We start from the raw sequence: 17009 nt of genomic DNA on the forward strand, positions 1-17009 counted from the left end.
CTAGAGTGTTGGTTGTCGTAGGGGGGTGGTGGTTTGTACCTGGTTTTAGAAAATGCTTCTGATTTTTCTTTTTATATTCTGTGTTTGCTGTCCATGCAACAGATGCTCCGCCTCCAACATGGGAACAACTGGAAAATGGACTAATTGCTGTGAGGACTGTGGTTCATGGCTTAGTTGATTATATCCAGAATCACAGCAAAAAAGGAACAGATCAACAACAGGTAAAAGCTGAATCATTTGGGAAATATGTACCCCTAAGTTTTGTTGACTGTGTCCTATAGTAGAGGTTTACTCATGTCGTCTGGAAAGATTCGGTTTGAAAGGGAGCTGGTAGAAAACATCACTGCTGAGTCATATTTATCAAAAAAGAAACAAGAAAGGGAAAAACCCGAAACAACACATATTTACCCCCAAAACCTGTTGAATTAATTTTCACAGCTCACTAGGATGGAAGGAAAACAGTCTGATCCAGCTTCAGGCTTAGGGAAATAGATAAGAACCTTTCTGAATAGAGGGTGGGGAAGGGATGCTAGGGTGCTGCTGTGATTTGTGGGAATTTTCTTGGTTTTGTTGTAGCATGACATATTTTAGTCAGCTGGCTCTCTGTTAATGAAATTTTCCTTATACTTGTGCTTAACGGTCTGTCAAGCTTGAAGATTTACAAATATACGTCATATGAAGGTGCAATCCAAGTTCCTGAAACAAATGTTTTTGTTTCATTAATGAAATTATGTTGCCAAATACTATATAGTAGCTTATCTCATGGTTACCTTATCACACATTCCTTTGATCTCATTTTGTTGTGTAGCTCAGTTGATGTAAATGCTGCTGAAATACAGAGCTGCCTGTCCCAGTCCTACTCTTCCCTTGCTTTGGCATTCATCCTCTCAGAGAGCTGGTTTGGCGAGCTCAACTAGTTAAAAGATTATCTCTGCCGAAAAAAAAAAAAGGGAAAACTAAAGTGAATTATTTCTGCTGTTTCACCTTTTTGCATTACTTGGGATGGATAATGAGCACTGTCACCAGCACAAGGAAAAGTGGTAGAAATGTGTAAGTGGGAATCTGGGAGGGGAAAACAGCAAGAATTTTTCTTGTGGAGAACCTGTGGTACATGCGGTGCTTCTTGGAAGGGAACCCAGAGCCTCCTGAGTGGGAAAGGGATATCTGCTGAGCACTAGGTAAAGTTGTGCTACCTGGCAGCAGTGGCCAGTAAAAGGCTGTGTGGTTTATATTCACCCTGTCTGGATCTTCTCACTACAGTAGATGGCAAAAAACCCCAAAAAACAACAGTTTGCAAGTGACTTCTTACAGATATACACCTTTTTGGCTGAGCTTCTTAGAAAGCGAGTTGACTTTTACAGACCTTTCCCTTGGTGGGAACTGTTGATAGGGTATATCTGATTATTGGTAATTTTTTCATCCTGTATCAGTTTTGTCCATTTAACTGTGTCCTAAAATGTACAGCTGTGTTCCAGCAAGCTCTCTGGTAAGGAGTTTGAATAAAAATGTTATAGAAACCTGAGAGTGACTTAGTTGTCAAAATATGTACTCTTGAATCTGTTGGTTCTGTTGAAGAACCAAATTCAAGTACTTCAGTCATTTATTTCATATTAGGTTTTCCAGAAACACTTAAATTTGATGAATTATTAACAGTCAAACGTCAGGCCTTTGATAAGATGATACATTCAGCTTGGTTAAGTGAACTTTCATGTTCAGGTATCTCACCTGGTTTCTTTAACCTTGTCAGCCCCCTCAGCACAGCAAGTACAAGACATACATGTGCCGAGACATGAAGCAGAGAGGAGGATGTCCCCGAGGGGCCAGCTGCACCTTCGCACACTCACAGGAGGAGCTGGAAAAGTAAGTGTACCTCTGCTAGTAGAAAGCAGTCCAGTCTGTTTCATCTTGTCTGTAAGAGTTATTTCTCATATCTAGGAATGATGGGGAAAGGAGTTATAACCTGGCTGTTAAACCAACAAGAAATTGTGATAAACTTGTAACAGTCATCTCTTAGGCTATGGAGCTGCTTGTTCTTCCATACAGGATATTTGCTTTGTTCAGCAGTAACACAGCTCTGAAAGTTTGATGTTACACAAATGTTACCCAAGGTTTTTGGAGGTGGGCTGTTTTCCTTACTACTTAAGTCTGACTAAACGTGCTGAATGATGGCATTCACAGTGGCTGTTATTTGGGAGTACTTCTCATCTTCTCTTTTTATTCAGGTAGGTTGCTGGCAGTTTTCCAAATGTAAGGAATGTGTTGGTAGCTCTCCAAAGAGCTAAAAACTAACTTTCCAAGATTTTTTCCTGCAACAATTCTTTGTGTAGTCTGTCAGAAAGTTTCATGCAGGAACCTTCAACTGGTTACATCTATTGTTGTAGAGTTAAAAAATGATGATCATATCAAGTCTGCAGTAAATAATCTAGATCCATTACAGATTTAGGAGGGCTATCAGTTATGCAAGAGCAAGATGCTGTTGTTCTGCAGGTTGTTTTAATTTTTTTTTACATGAAATGGATTGCTTAGGGGCTGAAAGAAATAAATACACAGTGTGTTTTATGTAGTATATTAGCTTGTTGCTTGCTTTTGGGACTAAAAAAAGCACGTTTTCTTTGAATTATAATGAGAAGAACACTTTAAAAGGTTTGGAATTGGCATGCAGTGTTTCTTTTTCCTTTCTTAATCTAAAACTCGAAGCATTAATGTCAGTTCATGGGCTGTATAACCAGCATGCAGTGCATACACAGAACATGAAGAAAGAAGGGCAGAGCGTGTGGTGTTAGAATGACAAAGGCAGTTATTCACGTGAACAAAGAACAGGACTTCAGTACTTGCATGCTGCCGAAACAGTTGGAGGGTTTTTTGCCTTCTGTCATCATGCTAATGTAATGGAGATCAGTAGTGCTGTTTGGGATGGTTTTGTTAACCTATGGTGGGTGGTGGATCAGCGTTATGCCTCTGAGCCAGTTGTATGTATCAAGGACTGTTTGTCAGCTTTACAGGTGAGGGAGGCCTGTTGTAGCCAGACTGACTTGCATGCCGTAGTATTAATGTCATCCTGGACTGAAGAGAACGTTTGTTCAGTATCAGATTCCAACAGCTTCTGTGGGTGGTTGGGGAACTTGAGAGTTCTGACTGTTCCTTGTACCTTTTATCTTTGCTTAATTCCTTTAAGTAGCTATTGTGTTAGTGCTTCTCCTTTTAAAAATGCTTAGTGTGAATAATATGCATTGCTGTTGCTGTGTGACTCCTGTATCTCTCTCTGTAGCCTTAAGTTTGGAGGAAGGTTATGGGGAAATGTGTGGTAATGCCTTAGCAAATTATAATCTAAACTTGCTTAAACAGCAGCTCATCCCCCTCTTGGCAAGGGACAAAGACCCTGTGTGCATAGGCAAGTACTGAACTTTTTAAAATTAATGTATGCCCTGCACATGTGGAGACTGCAAGAGCATCTAAAAAACAAAACAGCCCCAACAATAAAACACCTTTTTGCCTCTGTTGTGTTGCTGTTAATGCATGTGGGCAACTACAAAGATTATCTGAAGATTGAGTAATAACTGGCACCTTTTTCTACAGTAATGTGTGTACCTTCCTAGTCTGGGTTCCCATCTCACTCTGATTGTTATTTATAATATGAAAGTGTTGGTTTCAGCTCTGCTGAAGAAATAGCCTCTTGTACAGCAAGAACACTCAGGTCTGCAAATATGCCCTCACACTTGCATTCTGGGATCTGAACTAATGGCAGGGTATTTAGTGGAGGACCTTCAACTCTGGAATTTGCTCTCCAGTACTGTTGGCCTACTGGTTTTTGTGGAATATTGGTTAAAATGCCTGTATTTGTTCAGGCTTTAGTAAGAAGTAGTTAGATTTTTGGACTTGCTGCTTGTTCATAGAGTTTTTTATCTCTGCAATCACTTTATCAAACAACAGAAATTGTGTAAGCTGCATATTGATATAGTAACATCTTAAACTGTGCTTTAAAATGTATCACATGGTAGTAAACACTTGGCTTATTATTGGACAAATGGAGCAAAAGGCTATAAATTCATATTTTTTCACTGAAATTTTCTGCTGTTAGTTTCTTCTCTGAATAAAACAAGCTTGAACAGTCTGTGATTCTTACTCTGAAGCTTGTGTTACTGTATTTTATGTGATAGTACTTTGTGATGCTTGGTTTTGGTTCTCTTCTCTTGAGATGCGTATGTGTAAAGAAAGTAGGATTTGTAAATTTGCTGTGTGAAGTTTACCTGTGAATTCTTGATGTGCTTGCCATTAAAAGTCCATCCTTGTTCTAACTGAAACTGCTATTAATAGATCAGCTATCAGGGAGGTTGTATTCTAAGAGGTATTCTCACAAGCTCCATGGGGAACTTGAATAAAAGGAAGCTTTCAGTAGAATCCATGTTTGAAAAATCTTTAAAGTACAGCTCCTTTTACTTGTTTGGGTTTTTTTGTTTCAATTTTTGATATGTGTTTTCTCTTTCTGAAGATTCCGTAAAATGAACAAGCGTCTCGTTCCCAGAAGACCCCTTAGTGCCTCCCTGGGCCAGCTGAATGAGGTGGGCCTGCCTTCAGGAGCTATCCTCTCAGAGGAAGGGGGAGTGGATTTGTCCAATAGGAAAACTTCTGCTCTGCCAAATGGAATTGTGTCAACAGGCAGCACGGTGACGCAACTAATTTCTCGAGGGACTGACTCCAGTTATGAAACTGCCCTGAAGCCAGGGAAGATGGACCATCTGAGTAGCAGCGCCCCTGGATCCCCTCCTGACTTGTACGGGTCTTCCTACCTGTTGTTCAAATTGTTGTGTGTGTAAATCTGGAGTAGAAACAAAGTAAACCAGTTCTTTAAGATAAAGAAACAGAATGGGGATTGTGGTTGTTCTTGTGTTTGGTTGAGGATTTTTTTAGTGATTATATACTAGAGTAGAAAGCTAAAGCTAAAACTCTAAACTGTGTTAATTCGCTGTTTGCTTATATTTTAATTGGAGAAGGTGATAGAAGCCTTCAGAAGGTGGAGTGTAGACAAAGAACAGTGTGTTAGAGTACAGTGTGCTATACCAGGCCTTAATGAGCAGTGCCATCTTTCCACTTTTTAGGCTGGAATCTGTCCCCAAGAGCTCTATTTCTGCCTTGCCAGTGAACCCTCATCCTGTGCCTGCTCGGGCGCCAGCAGATCTGCCCTCAGTGTCTGTCACCAAGCAGTTGCAGATGGTACCCCGAGGGTCTCAGTTGTACAATGCACAACAAGCAGATATGTTTTATCAAGACCCCAGAGGAGCTGCCCCATCATTTGAGCCAGCACCTTACCAACAAGGTAAGATTGACATGAAACTCTTTCATCCTCGGGCTGATTTTAGTCTTTCTTCCCACTTTGGTTTTTAAGCCTTCAAGTTGAAGTTTTCTTTCAAATGACATGGACTAAAGACACTAATGTGGTGATGTCATAGTAAAATGGAAATTGGCAGGATTTTATGCCGTTACTGAGGACTTCCATGCAAGGGAAAACAGTCCAAGTGTTTCAAGTCCTTCTGTCTTCAGTTCTTCCTAAGTGGGTTGGATCAGGAATCTGATATGGTAAACCTTAATTCAGTTTGACTCAGGGAAAATGGAAATAAAGTGTGTGTGATGATAGAGATAAATGAAATTAGAGAACAGTGTTCACAAGAAAAGAAAACATCATAAAAAGGGAACTAAGAGGAAAAACTCTAAAGAGAGCACATTGGGAAAGATAATACTGAAGGGGATTAAAAAGAGAAGATATGGCAATGTATATGAAAACAGGGAATGATTCTTAGGCAACGTAAGGTTGCAGAGAGAAATGAGATAAAGTGAAATTAATATGAAACAAAAATAAGCAATGGGGAGACCAAAGGAAGCTGAAAGCAGAAAAAGCCATAGAAAGGAAAGGCGAAATGGGGGGAAGCCATTTCTGAGAAAGTTGCAGAGCATTTTGAAGGAAAACAAACTACTTACATTTGTTCATTATGTGCCAGTGAACATTTGAGTTGTCTACAAAATTTTATGTCATGCACATATTCATGCTTATTTTAAAATTATCCAGAGATCCTAGATAGAATAATAAAATCTTCAGGCAACCAGGCAATGTGATCTTAGAAGTTTTTGGTGGTTTACAGTTCTGAAATGTCTTTTTCCTGTTCAAGACGTAGAACTCTAGATAACTTTATATCCTAATAATCCAAGTTTCTTTACCCAGACAGCAACTCTGATATGTTGGGACAAATTGAATTTTAGTTGCATGGATGAGGATGTACAGGACAATCTTCAGTTTACTTTTTAGGTCTTACTTAGCTGAAAGCATTTGTAGCAATCTGCAGAGACATTTTGGTGATTTATTGCTATTCAGTGTGCTGGCAGGACTTGTGGGGCACCTGTGGTAGGCTCAGTCTCATCATCTCTTCATCAGCTACTGTAACATTGACACTGTGCTGGTATCTTAGATAATTATACTATGTCACTTGAGCTTTGGATCAACTTTTGCTTCTTCAGGGTTTTCTGCAGTCAATTTTTGTGGACAATTGTGGTAATCACTTTCTGTATCTTGTGGTTTTTCCCCCCCTCGCCTTGCTTCAGGTGTGTACTATCCCACCCAGTCCATGTCTCGCTTTGTCCGACCTCCTCCATCAGTGCCGGAGCCGGGCACGCCATACCTGGAGCACTACGGGCCGTACCTGCCAGAGCGTGTGGTGAGCCCACAGTACCCACAGCCACAGGGGTACCCGACCCTGGCGCAGCCCATGTACCCACCACATTACGATGGCCGCCGCGTGTACCCCCCCATGCAGCCCTACCAGCGGGAGGATATGGTGCGGGGCAGCCCAGTGCCCATTGACATCCCACAAACGGCTGTGCCCCTCTACGTACCTGAGTCCAGAGACAGATATCAGCAAACAGAGGCTTATTGCCCAGTGGCTCCACATCTCGGCCCGATTAGAGCTTCGTGCCACAGGGTATGGGTTCTACGCTGCGTTTTTGTAGTTGTTTTGAGAGAGAAACTATAACCTGCTTGAGGAATTTAATATTTTTGTACCAAGGGGGTGGCCTTTGTGAAAGTCTGAACTTTAGGAAGTAGATCAAAAACTGGAAGGTAATTTAGTTACTGGTCCACTCTGCAGTTGTAATGATGTTAATATGTAAAAGTAGGCTGCTTTAGTGCTCAAAGTAGAAAAGCATTGTAATTCACTTTGGAAGTCTCTGAAGTCTCTGACTTCTCCAGCAGAGATTAGGCTGAAGAGGACTACTCAAGTGCAGAGTAAATACAGTGTGTGGAAATGGTCATGTGTGCATTCTTGTACTGCCTATCTGTGACTGACCAACTCTGTACCTAAATAATAAACATTAAACATACCTGCCTTGATAAAAGATTTAAAATTCCACTCTTCTGAATTTTTTCTAGTTAGATAGCTAACTGGAGGGTCTTCCTAGTATAAGTTTACAAACTTGTTTTGATAAATCACTGAAATTGAGTTCTGTAGAATAGTTGGACTTAGGTCATTCAGATTAGAGGCTCTAAATCCTATTGCTGAGTGCAGGAAGTGTTTTTAACATTACTTACAGATTTTTCAGTTTGAGTGTGCCATGTTTAATTGTATTACAAAGTGAATAATAAATGTGACTAGGTTTTGATCTGTAGAGTTCTACCAATTTACTCTATATGACTCTAATGGGGACTTGCTATGCTGAACATGTTCCAGTGGGAACTTTGCCAAGTTGGAACACATTCCTTGTTTGTGGGGTGTCTTGAACTAACACTGGCCAGTGTAGGAACATGTATGTCCTATATGAAATTAACAGGTAGACTTTAAGAAAGTGATCATTACTTGTTACTTTAATGATTCTTTCTATCCTCTGTATTTCCCTCTCCTTGCAGTGTATAGCGGCCTTATTTTGTTCAGGTAAACAACACTTAGAGAATTATTCGTTTTGTGCATTAATGCTTCAGGAGCTCTGAAACATTTTCCTGTCTTCATTTCAGCCTCATCCCAGCCTGGATGAGCTTCACCGACGAAGGAAAGAGATCATGGCCCAGCTAGAAGAGAGGAAGGTGATTTCTCCGCCTCCTTTTGCACCATCACCAACATTGCCTCATCCTTTTCACTCAGAGGAGGTAAGCATATTTTGACAAAAACATGAGACACTGGAATGTTTAGAAAATACTTTGGAGTTTACAAGAAAATCAGAACAGTACAGCACTGGCAAGTGTTGGGGCAAGTAAATTTTGTGCCTAGGTGGGAAGCCCTTGTAGTACAGTCTCCAGTGTTTCAACTGGCTGTTGATCTACCACTGGTCCTAAGCTCTCTGCTTTCAGTGCAATGAAGGAAATTAATTTTGAGCCATTACTAATTGAAGTAATTGCTCTTCACAGTTACTAGACTTTGCTCCTGACATACGTAACAGCTTGATATTTATTTTTTTAACCAGCGACAAAATATCACCTTCAAACTGGCCAAGTGAACAGTCAGCACTGGGAGCACAGCCAGGGGCTCAGAATTCCACGCACTTAATGCGTTCTCTGGCTCAATTCCAGAGGGTGATGTATCTGATAAAAAATAATCCCCGTGGTGTTTCTCAAGTTCACTGCTGTTGAAGTGAACAGGGATGGCTGTGAAACTACTTCTTCCCCTTACTTACAGAACCAGATTTTTGTTTTTGTACAGTACTTGGATGAAGACCTGAAGGTAGCTGGGAAATACAAAGGAAATGACTACAGCCAGTACTCTCCCTGGTCCTGTGACACCATCGGCTCCTACATTGGAACCAAAGATGCAAAACCCAAAGATGTTGTGGCAGCAAGGAGTGTGGAGATGGCGGTATGGAGGGATAAGGGGAAAACAGAAGAAGAGTGGATAGTTCTTTGGGTTGGGAAGGACTTATATTTGCTTTCTGCAATGATGGCGGTGCTTTTATTTAAGCTCGAAAGTGCATTGCAGTCACAGAAAGCATTTACAGGTGTGTGAAGCACTTTGTTTTCAAAGTTATGAACAGTCCTACCCTTGTGTAGCTTGTAAAAAATTCTGCATATAGATGCAGGATAACCACTCTGGTCTGAAGCCATGGATAGCAAGAATGTTTGGCAAGGATTATTCTTTGCACGCACTTGAAATGCAAAAATTATTCTGTCCTGGCAACTCGTTAATAAAGCATGTCCATTTGTTGCTGCCTGTACCTCTTTCTGTCAGAAGAAGGTGCTGTAACTTAACTTTAGGCAATTAATTCCTTTTAAGGTGGCTGTTACTGCTGTTAAGGGTGTTACTAGTGTTTACTTGAAGGACTCTGATTTGTGGTCACAAGAATACCCAAAACTTGCATGAAGTTTTTGAGAAAAGCACAGTCAGAACATTGTACTAGGTTGTTAATTCTTGAAGGCAATTTCTAGCTCTATGCTGCTCTCATTCAGCCCTTCACTGAACTTTGGGAGGTGGGCTGTGATCTTGTTTTGTGCTGCTCCATTTCTGCTAGGTCAGTGTTGCAAAATGAAGGGGCTGCTTGGGTGTTACTGTTGGGAGTCATGAATGGAGAAGAAAATAAAGAGGAGTCTGAAATACCACCACTATTCAGTTTCTTCCTAGCATTCAAGCATCACTCAACATGAGAAGTAGGCTGGTAGCCCACGCATGTAGGAAGTCATTCAAGTTCTTCAAGAGAAAAGACTGTTTAGCCTGAGGAACTATTTTACAGACATTCATCTATTCTCCTTCATCTCCCATCTGCAAAAGTGATCTATTGACTTTTATTTTTGTATTGTCAGTCATGGTGACCTTTCTTTGGACAATAAGAGGTGGGGGGGAACATTTCTTATCAGAATTCATTCTTCTGTGGACAGGTGCTCACCTGTTGCAACCATTTAACTAAATCAGGATTTTTTTTGGTTCAGCTTTTCCTCAAACAGGCTCCCCTTTTTCCCTCTGCCCCACTGGAATTAAATTTGTCTTTTTTCTGTCTGCCAAACTGCTTTCCTCTTAAAACCTTAAAGGCACTGTTGGAAGTGGATGCAAAAAGGAGGCTTTCTCATAAAAAAAGCAGAGCAAAAAACTGCATTTCATCTGCAGCTTTGGTCTTTTTTACCTGTCCTCTTGCTCTCAGTCCTACACAGTGTGGTTGCCTGGAGCTACTAGACTGTCACATTTGACCTGGGGAAGTACTGGGATTACTTGGAATCAGCTTATTGCTGTCCAAGTGACAGCATCCAGGAATTGATAAACAGCTCTTGGCTTTCATCCCTGCTGCTAAAAAACTGCAGCTCAGTTAAGAGAGGTAATAAGGTTCTGGAGAAACAGCCTCCTTTTTCAAGGCTAAACAAAGTATTCTTCTGCCCCAGAGCTAATTTTCAAATAAGCAAAATGGGATCTCTGCTGTTTTCAGTTTTTGTCTCCTCACAGGAAAAAATTATCAGGAGACCTTTACTGAATTAATTCTTCAGTAATTTTTTTTTTTTAATCATTCATAAGAGATTCCTTTTTTCAGGGACAATAATAGTATCATCTGAGAGTGCATAACGCTGAATATTCTGCAGCTGACATGCAGCTTTTCTGAGTAAATAGAAACGTATTAAAATTGGTACTACCATCCAATGGCCCTGAGATCAAAATGTAATTTTTTCCAGAATTCCAAAGTAGATTTTCCCTAAGGTGTCAGTTTCCAAGTATTACATTTATTGAGTTTAGTTTCCAACTTAGTTGTTACTGCCATTTTCACCCTACCTCAGATATGTTATCTTAACTCTTTCTAGCAATCCTTATTCCTTGATAAGGAAAGCTTATCAGAAAGCTTGCAGAGTTTTATTTTAATATTGGACCTTACCGAAGTTTGTAGCCTTTAGACAATTTTCTTGATGTAGTGGCCCCACTTACCTTCCTCTTTCTGTTTTATTGTGTACAGCTTTACTTCTTTAGCAAAGTCTTAACTTGATTTTGGCAAGTCTTACCATGTTACATTTTCTGGTAGCCAACAGATAGCTTTCCGATTTAACTCAGCTCTTTGGGGAGAGAGTGAACACTTTTGTCTCTTCATGTGCTGACCCATGAAGGTGTTTGAGTCTGAAACTTGTTTAGAAACCAGGATCTTCCAAACAGTGCTGCTGCTTAATGAAAATGCCTGAAAAGATATACTAGACATGTCCAAGTAAGTGCTGTATAGAAAAATTCCCATTCTGAGTCATTTGCAGGCTGTTAGCTGATGCAATTCTTAACACTGGGCTTCAGAGCAATTTCTTTTGGATTCTAGAATGTATTCCTCAGAGATGCCCACTGATCTCTTCTTTGAGTTTATATAAGGGAGAGGTTTTTTTGCTCCTTCTCTTCCCATTAGACTTTCTCTATCAGTTTCCATTTGCTGCTGCTCTCTTCTTCTGGATTTGATCACAATTAATTTTGCAGCTTTTTCACTGTGGTGTAGTAATGGTCATCTTAAGTTAGACCATTAAGGAGAGGTCCCCTCTGGCAGTGGAGTTAGAAACTGAAGAATAGGAAAGCTAGTGGCAAAGTGAAGGGGATAGAGAATACAAGAGAAACGTACTGTACTTTTACCAAATTGTTGTGAAAGGAATGTGAACCTCTTACTTTATGAATGGGTTTTTGAGTGCCTTTTCCATGTCTTGTCCAGAATGTGGATAGTAAAGCCATGCGTGAGCAGCGGCTGGACATGCAGCGACGAGCGGCCGAGACAGGGGATGATGACCTCATTCCATTTGGAGACCGACCAACTGTTTCAAGATTTGGGGCCATCTCTCGTACTTCCAAAGCCATGTACCAGAACTCTGGGCCCATGCAGGCCATGGCGGTTCAGGGAGCTGCCACTAAATCCATCATTTCAGGTATGATCTATGCTCTTAGATTTTGCTGTCTGTTGCTATTTTCTTTACTGCTAGAGTGTTGTACAGGTTGAAGACAAACCCTGTAAACTTGTATCTTGTCTTAGAAATACAGCTGTGGTGTGTGTTAATGCCACTTAAAATAACTTCAGGTAGGGTTATACTGAGAAGTCTGAATTCAAAACAAGGTTGCCACAGCTTTCTGAGATCACTTGGTCTGCTCAGCATGGACAAGAGCAGACTGAGGGGAGACCCCATAGCAGTCTACAGCTTCTTCCTGAGGGGAAGCAGAAGGGCAGGCCCTGATTTCTCTCTGGTGACCAGTGACAGGACTGGAGCTGTGTCAGGGGAAGGTTAGGTTGGATATCAGGAAAAGGTTCTTCCCCCAGAGGGTGGTGGGGCACTGAACAGGGAATGGTCACAGCCCCAAGGCTGGCAGAGCTCCAGAAGCATTTGGAAAATGCTCTCAGGCTCAGAGTGGGATTGTTGGGGTGTCTGTGCAGGGCCAGGAGTTGGACTCTTGTGATCCTTGTGGGTCCCTTCCAATTTGGGATATTCTGTGACATGTTTGTGCATACATAGTGTATTTGTTAGTGATACGTTGTTGCTGTTTGGAAGAAGTTACTTTGTTCTGCCAGTCCCTCTGATAAGAAGCTTATTTTAAATCCGTAGTAGCAGAATCCAGAAGCTTAGCACTTTCCCAAATACATAATGCAAAACCATCTTGATGAAGTACTGTACTGCTGTTCTTCTGCTTTATGGGTAGCTGCTCCTGCAAGCTTAATGCAACCATTGTCTTGTGTATTCTTAGGCAAAGCAAAAAAGCAGGAGTAGTTAATTTCCAACGTGTATTTTCTAATCACATGTATAATATAGCTGTCTGTCTTACTTCAAAAGATTCTGCTTCTTGAGGTGCCCTGAATAACCTTAAGAAAATATTTAATTATTATATACCCCCAAACTTGCCTCTAGATTTTTCAGGCAGTAATCTTTTAGACTTCATTACAGGGAGAACTCTGATTTCCCTGAAAACTTAATCTTTAAATTGTAGTTACCTAGGTAGGTCAGAATTATCAATGAATTCCTGAGTTGTTTAGGAACTTCAGTAGTAAAAACAACTGCAGTCATCATGTCTGTAAGTTTCGTTCTGTGTTTGTTCATCTGCCTGAGTATCTGAAGTCCTTCACAAACTCAAGACTCTGGAAGGCTGTCACAGACTGTTAGGCGTACAGGAAAAGTCATTTATTAGGCATGTGAGACCAGTCACACAGAGTATTTCTGTGTTCATTTAATCATAAGAGATGTTAAACTTCTCATAATTAGAGAGCTGGCCTTTCTTCTTCTTCTCTGTGTAGTTCTGTGTTGGCTGAACCACTGACAGGGTGATTTTGTAATCATACAACATGGTTTTCTTTCTGTTCCCTGGTAGACTACAGTCCTTATGGAACCCATGGTGGCTGGGGAGGCTCTCCATATTCTCCTCATCAAAATATACCTTCTCAGGGACGTTTCAGTGACAGGTGGGCTTGCTTTATTTTTTCTTTGCCTTTTTCTAAATTTTGTTTTATCTATTTTTTTATGTGCCAGCTGAGTAAAGATTTTTCTTGAAATCTTCTTATTTTTGCTTTTCCAATCCCAAAGGGAAAGACTCTCCATGTCGGATGTGGCTGGTCATGGGAAGCAGTTGCCCTCAGCTGAACGAGAGCAGCAGTTGCGCATGGAACTGCAGCAAGTTGACCATCAGATCAGCCAGCAGACACAAATGCGGGGACTGGAGGTTGGTACCAGCATTTGGAGCAGCACTGAGGGGTGGTGTGGAGAGAGATGAAGCTGGTAATGCTTTTCATGGGCTGACCTTTGTAGTAATATTCAGTAACAATACTTAATCCTGTGATGCCAGGCATCAGGGCTGTGGTACAAGTGTCAGCCTTTCTGCTTAGCAGCAGAAACTTTACTGCACTCCACGTGCAAATCAACACCATACTTGAATTTGCAGTCTGTGCTCAGTCTTGTTTGCTGTCATTCTCTCTCACTCCCCCTCTGTTCAGCTCTACTCAGAGACAAACTTGTGGTGTAGGTGCCTGTTCTTCTTGACTTTACTGCCGTTGGAAATGTCTGATTTTACGTACAGAAAGGCATGAGCTTCATCTGTTTCGTGTTTGGCTTTGTGTTTGTTCCCGTTTCTTCTTAAGCAGCACAAGCCACAAGAGTCAAGAAAGTAAATATGTAATATATTTAGCTTGAAAAATTAAGGCTTAATATTTTAGGTCTCCTTGCTTAGAAGAAACGTAGTTGTAGCATAAGGAAGGGAGTGTGTTTGTAAAAGAATTAATGAGCTGAAATCTTTTGATTTTGTGAGACCCAGAAGGAGAAATGTCAAGCCATAAGGAATGAATAGTTTTAGAAAGCTTTAGTTACTTTTTTCCTTGTAGGAAAAATCAGTAAATGGTTACCAGAAAACTGTTCTAGGTACCTCAGCAACTATTTGTGTTAATATATTCTCAGAAGAAATTGCTGTAAGTAGTGGATAGCAGCTTCTGTGGTTACCTAACAACACATGTTACAGAGAAGGGTTGTTGCAGATTAGTTTATGAGCTCACAGTTAAGTCACAGCAGTGGTTGCAGTAATATGCATTTCTTGAAACATAGCTTGTGTTCTTGTGGTCTTGTTTGGGAATGAGAGGATAAAATGTTTTCAGTCTTGCATGTCTGCCTTTGCCATAATTCAAGAGTATTGGAAAGTTGCAAAACCTGTAAGTGGCCTTCCTCTCCTGCTCGTCATTGTTTGATTGTGTCAGTGTTAAATCCTACAGAGTTGAATGTTGAGCCTTGATTTTGCCATAGTACGAATTTTGCAGAACTAGTCAGTTATTCGAGTAACAACAGCTTTCAGTTTCTCGTGTTCAAAGCTGCAAGTAAATATTGAAAATCGAGGCGTCTTCACAGGTTTGCCTTTTACAAGGTTGCAGCCAGAGCATGAAGAAATAGATGATTTTGCTTTTGCATTGCATGAGCATTTCTACTTAAAGACCGGCCAGATGTCGGGTTGTGTGGAGTACAAGATGTAGAAGGTGTATTTAAATGCAGAGCACATTCTTGCAGAACTGATTTGCAAGTATTAGCAGATTTTTAGAATGGCTGACGTGGGTACTGCTTTTAGTAACTTGCAACTTGTGAATGACCACAGTCACTTTCCCCTCTCTGTTCCTCTGCTTCAGTGTGTGGGTCAGTAGAGACCTACATATTGACAACTACATCTCTCAAGACGTTTTATATGATGTAATAATAGTTCTGGTTCTGCTGTAGAATTCTAGATAAATTCTACTGCTGTAAAATAAATCAGCAGACTTGCTTATCTGCAGTCCGCTTTTGTTGAACATAGAGCTCAGAAGAGAGTAGTGTTTTTGTTCGTGGGCTTAGTCTTAGTTTTGAGAAGGGAGTGGTATATGAGGAAAACATATGCAAATTTATGACAGCAAGAGGTATTTAAGACTGCCTGTTTAAAAATGAAAAGACTTGTTGTCCATGTGTAAAGAAGCATGTTGAAACTTGCACTGTAAGTGATTTCAATCGGGGCATTGTGAAGTGTGGTGAGAGGCGGCCTTGGTTTTGCAAATGAGCAGTACTCTGGAATTATGGCCTTAGAGCTCTCTGTGCTTGGTGTGTCATGTGCTCAGTTGTGTATGTGCTTGGCTTTATGCATTTAGGCTGTTAGTAACAGGCTGCTGTTGCAGAGAGAGGCGACTACCCTGGCAGGCCAACCACAGCCCCCACCCCCACCTCCCAAGTGGCCTGGGATGATCTCAAGTGAACAGCTGAGCTTGGAGCTACACCAGGTGGAAAGGGAAATTGGGAAGAGAACCCGTGAGCTGAGCATGGTGAGTGCTGGCGGGGTGGGAGGCAGAGATGCAGTGGAGAGCCATGTACCTGGCTGCAGCCTTTCACCCTGGCAGAAAGGCTTCCTGCTGGATACCCACAGCTGAAGTCATCCATCTTTCTCTTCACCTCTTACTCTTCAAAACCTCCTGAGGAGTTTCTTGAGTCATCTTCATGAAGAAGTTTAATGTAGCACTTTAAAATGCTGTTATTTTGTCACCACTTGAAATAAGCGTGGTGTTGAATTTGATGGAAACCAGGTTGTCTCAAGGTCACTGTGCCATGAGTTCTATAAACTGCTTTAACATAGGAAACATCTTCTGCAGGTACAGGCTAGTGTTCAGAAGTCAATGTGCTGTTATAGTCTGTGGCCTTTGCTTGTTGTTACAAGGATCATCCCTTCCTTTTGGGAAATACTGAGTCTTGAGAGGATGAGCATATCTAAAAGTTTGTTTTTGTCTCATGGCTTTTGTGGGTTAAACTGTATGACTGCAATTTACAGGCTGCCTTCATCATCCGTAAGGGATGAAGTCTCCAATTCTTTCAACACACTCTTAAAGAATTTTTCTTCTGTCCTTTCTTTAAAGGAGAGCCAGTCTTCGCTGGATATGAAAAACAAGCTGGGCAGCACTAAACAGACAGAAAATGGACAATTAGAACCACAAAACAAGGTTCCAGCTGAGGACCTTGCACTGACATTCAGGTAACACGGGCCTTCAACCTGTCTTTGTGTAGCAGGAAACTGACTTCTTCAGGGTCACTCTCCTAATGAGTGAGTAATTCCCCTTGACTCACATCAGCTATGATGGGGAAGCTCCTACTACGAAAAGAGGATACAAATCAAGTTTTTATAGTGCAGGCATGAGTTAAGGATCTTTCTAGCTGTGGAGGAGGTGAGTGGAATAAGACTATATAAATTAATGCAACAGAAGACTTGCAGTATCTGTCAGAGAGGAATCCATCTAGTCAGTATTGGATGATTAGTAGGGAGAAGCAGGAGTTACGAAGCCACCACAAAAGAAATCCTTATCTGCTGTTTTAGTTTCAAAGAAAAGAAATCTCCCAAATGTGAGAGGAAAGTTAATTCCATCCTGCTAAGGTTTGTGATGTGGATGTTGTCTAGGATGGCATGCACTTTGAAACTAAGTTGACTTTTAGTTGTTGGTAGTGGACTTTTATCTGTGTAGATGCTAGGATTGATTTCAGTTCACGTTTAATAGACAGTTGGAATAAGATGTTGGCTGGGAATGCTGGAAGTCTCCACAGCAAGTATTTTCAAATAGCCACATACATCTACATATATTCA

The 17009-nt window shown here is 41.0% G+C and overlaps 1 protein-coding gene across 6 annotated transcripts in view; it reads left to right on the forward strand.

Moving 5' to 3' along the window:
• Window positions 1-17009, forward strand: part of RC3H1 (ring finger and CCCH-type domains 1) — a 74858-nt gene that overhangs the window by 37677 nt on the left and 20172 nt on the right. For 2 of the 6 annotated variants that reach the window (XM_017736468.1, XM_017736466.1), the window contains 12 exons: window positions 103-221; window positions 1748-1860; window positions 4490-4771; window positions 5097-5314; window positions 6592-6968; window positions 7994-8125; window positions 8676-8828; window positions 11620-11830; window positions 13257-13347; window positions 13469-13604; window positions 15535-15705; window positions 16291-16406. In XM_017736468.1, the coding sequence (XP_017591957.1) occupies window positions 103-221; window positions 1748-1860; window positions 4490-4771; window positions 5097-5314; window positions 6592-6968; window positions 7994-8125; window positions 8676-8828; window positions 11620-11830; window positions 13257-13347; window positions 13469-13604; window positions 15535-15705; window positions 16291-16406 (2119 nt within the window). Of the gene's footprint in view, window positions 1-102; window positions 222-1747; window positions 1861-4489; window positions 4772-5096; window positions 5315-6591; window positions 6969-7993; window positions 8126-8657; window positions 8829-11619; window positions 11831-13256; window positions 13348-13468; window positions 13605-15534; window positions 15706-16290; window positions 16407-17009 lie in introns of all 6 variants that reach the window. The other 4 variants (XM_017736464.1, XM_017736465.1, XM_008635378.2 and 1 more) reach the window with 3 other exon arrangements.

The sequence above is a fragment of the Corvus brachyrhynchos genome, unplaced genomic scaffold (genome assembly GCF_000691975.1).
Source record: "Corvus brachyrhynchos isolate BGI_N302 unplaced genomic scaffold, ASM69197v1 scaffold155, whole genome shotgun sequence".
NCBI classification, from domain to species: Eukaryota; Metazoa; Chordata; class Aves; order Passeriformes; family Corvidae; genus Corvus; species Corvus brachyrhynchos.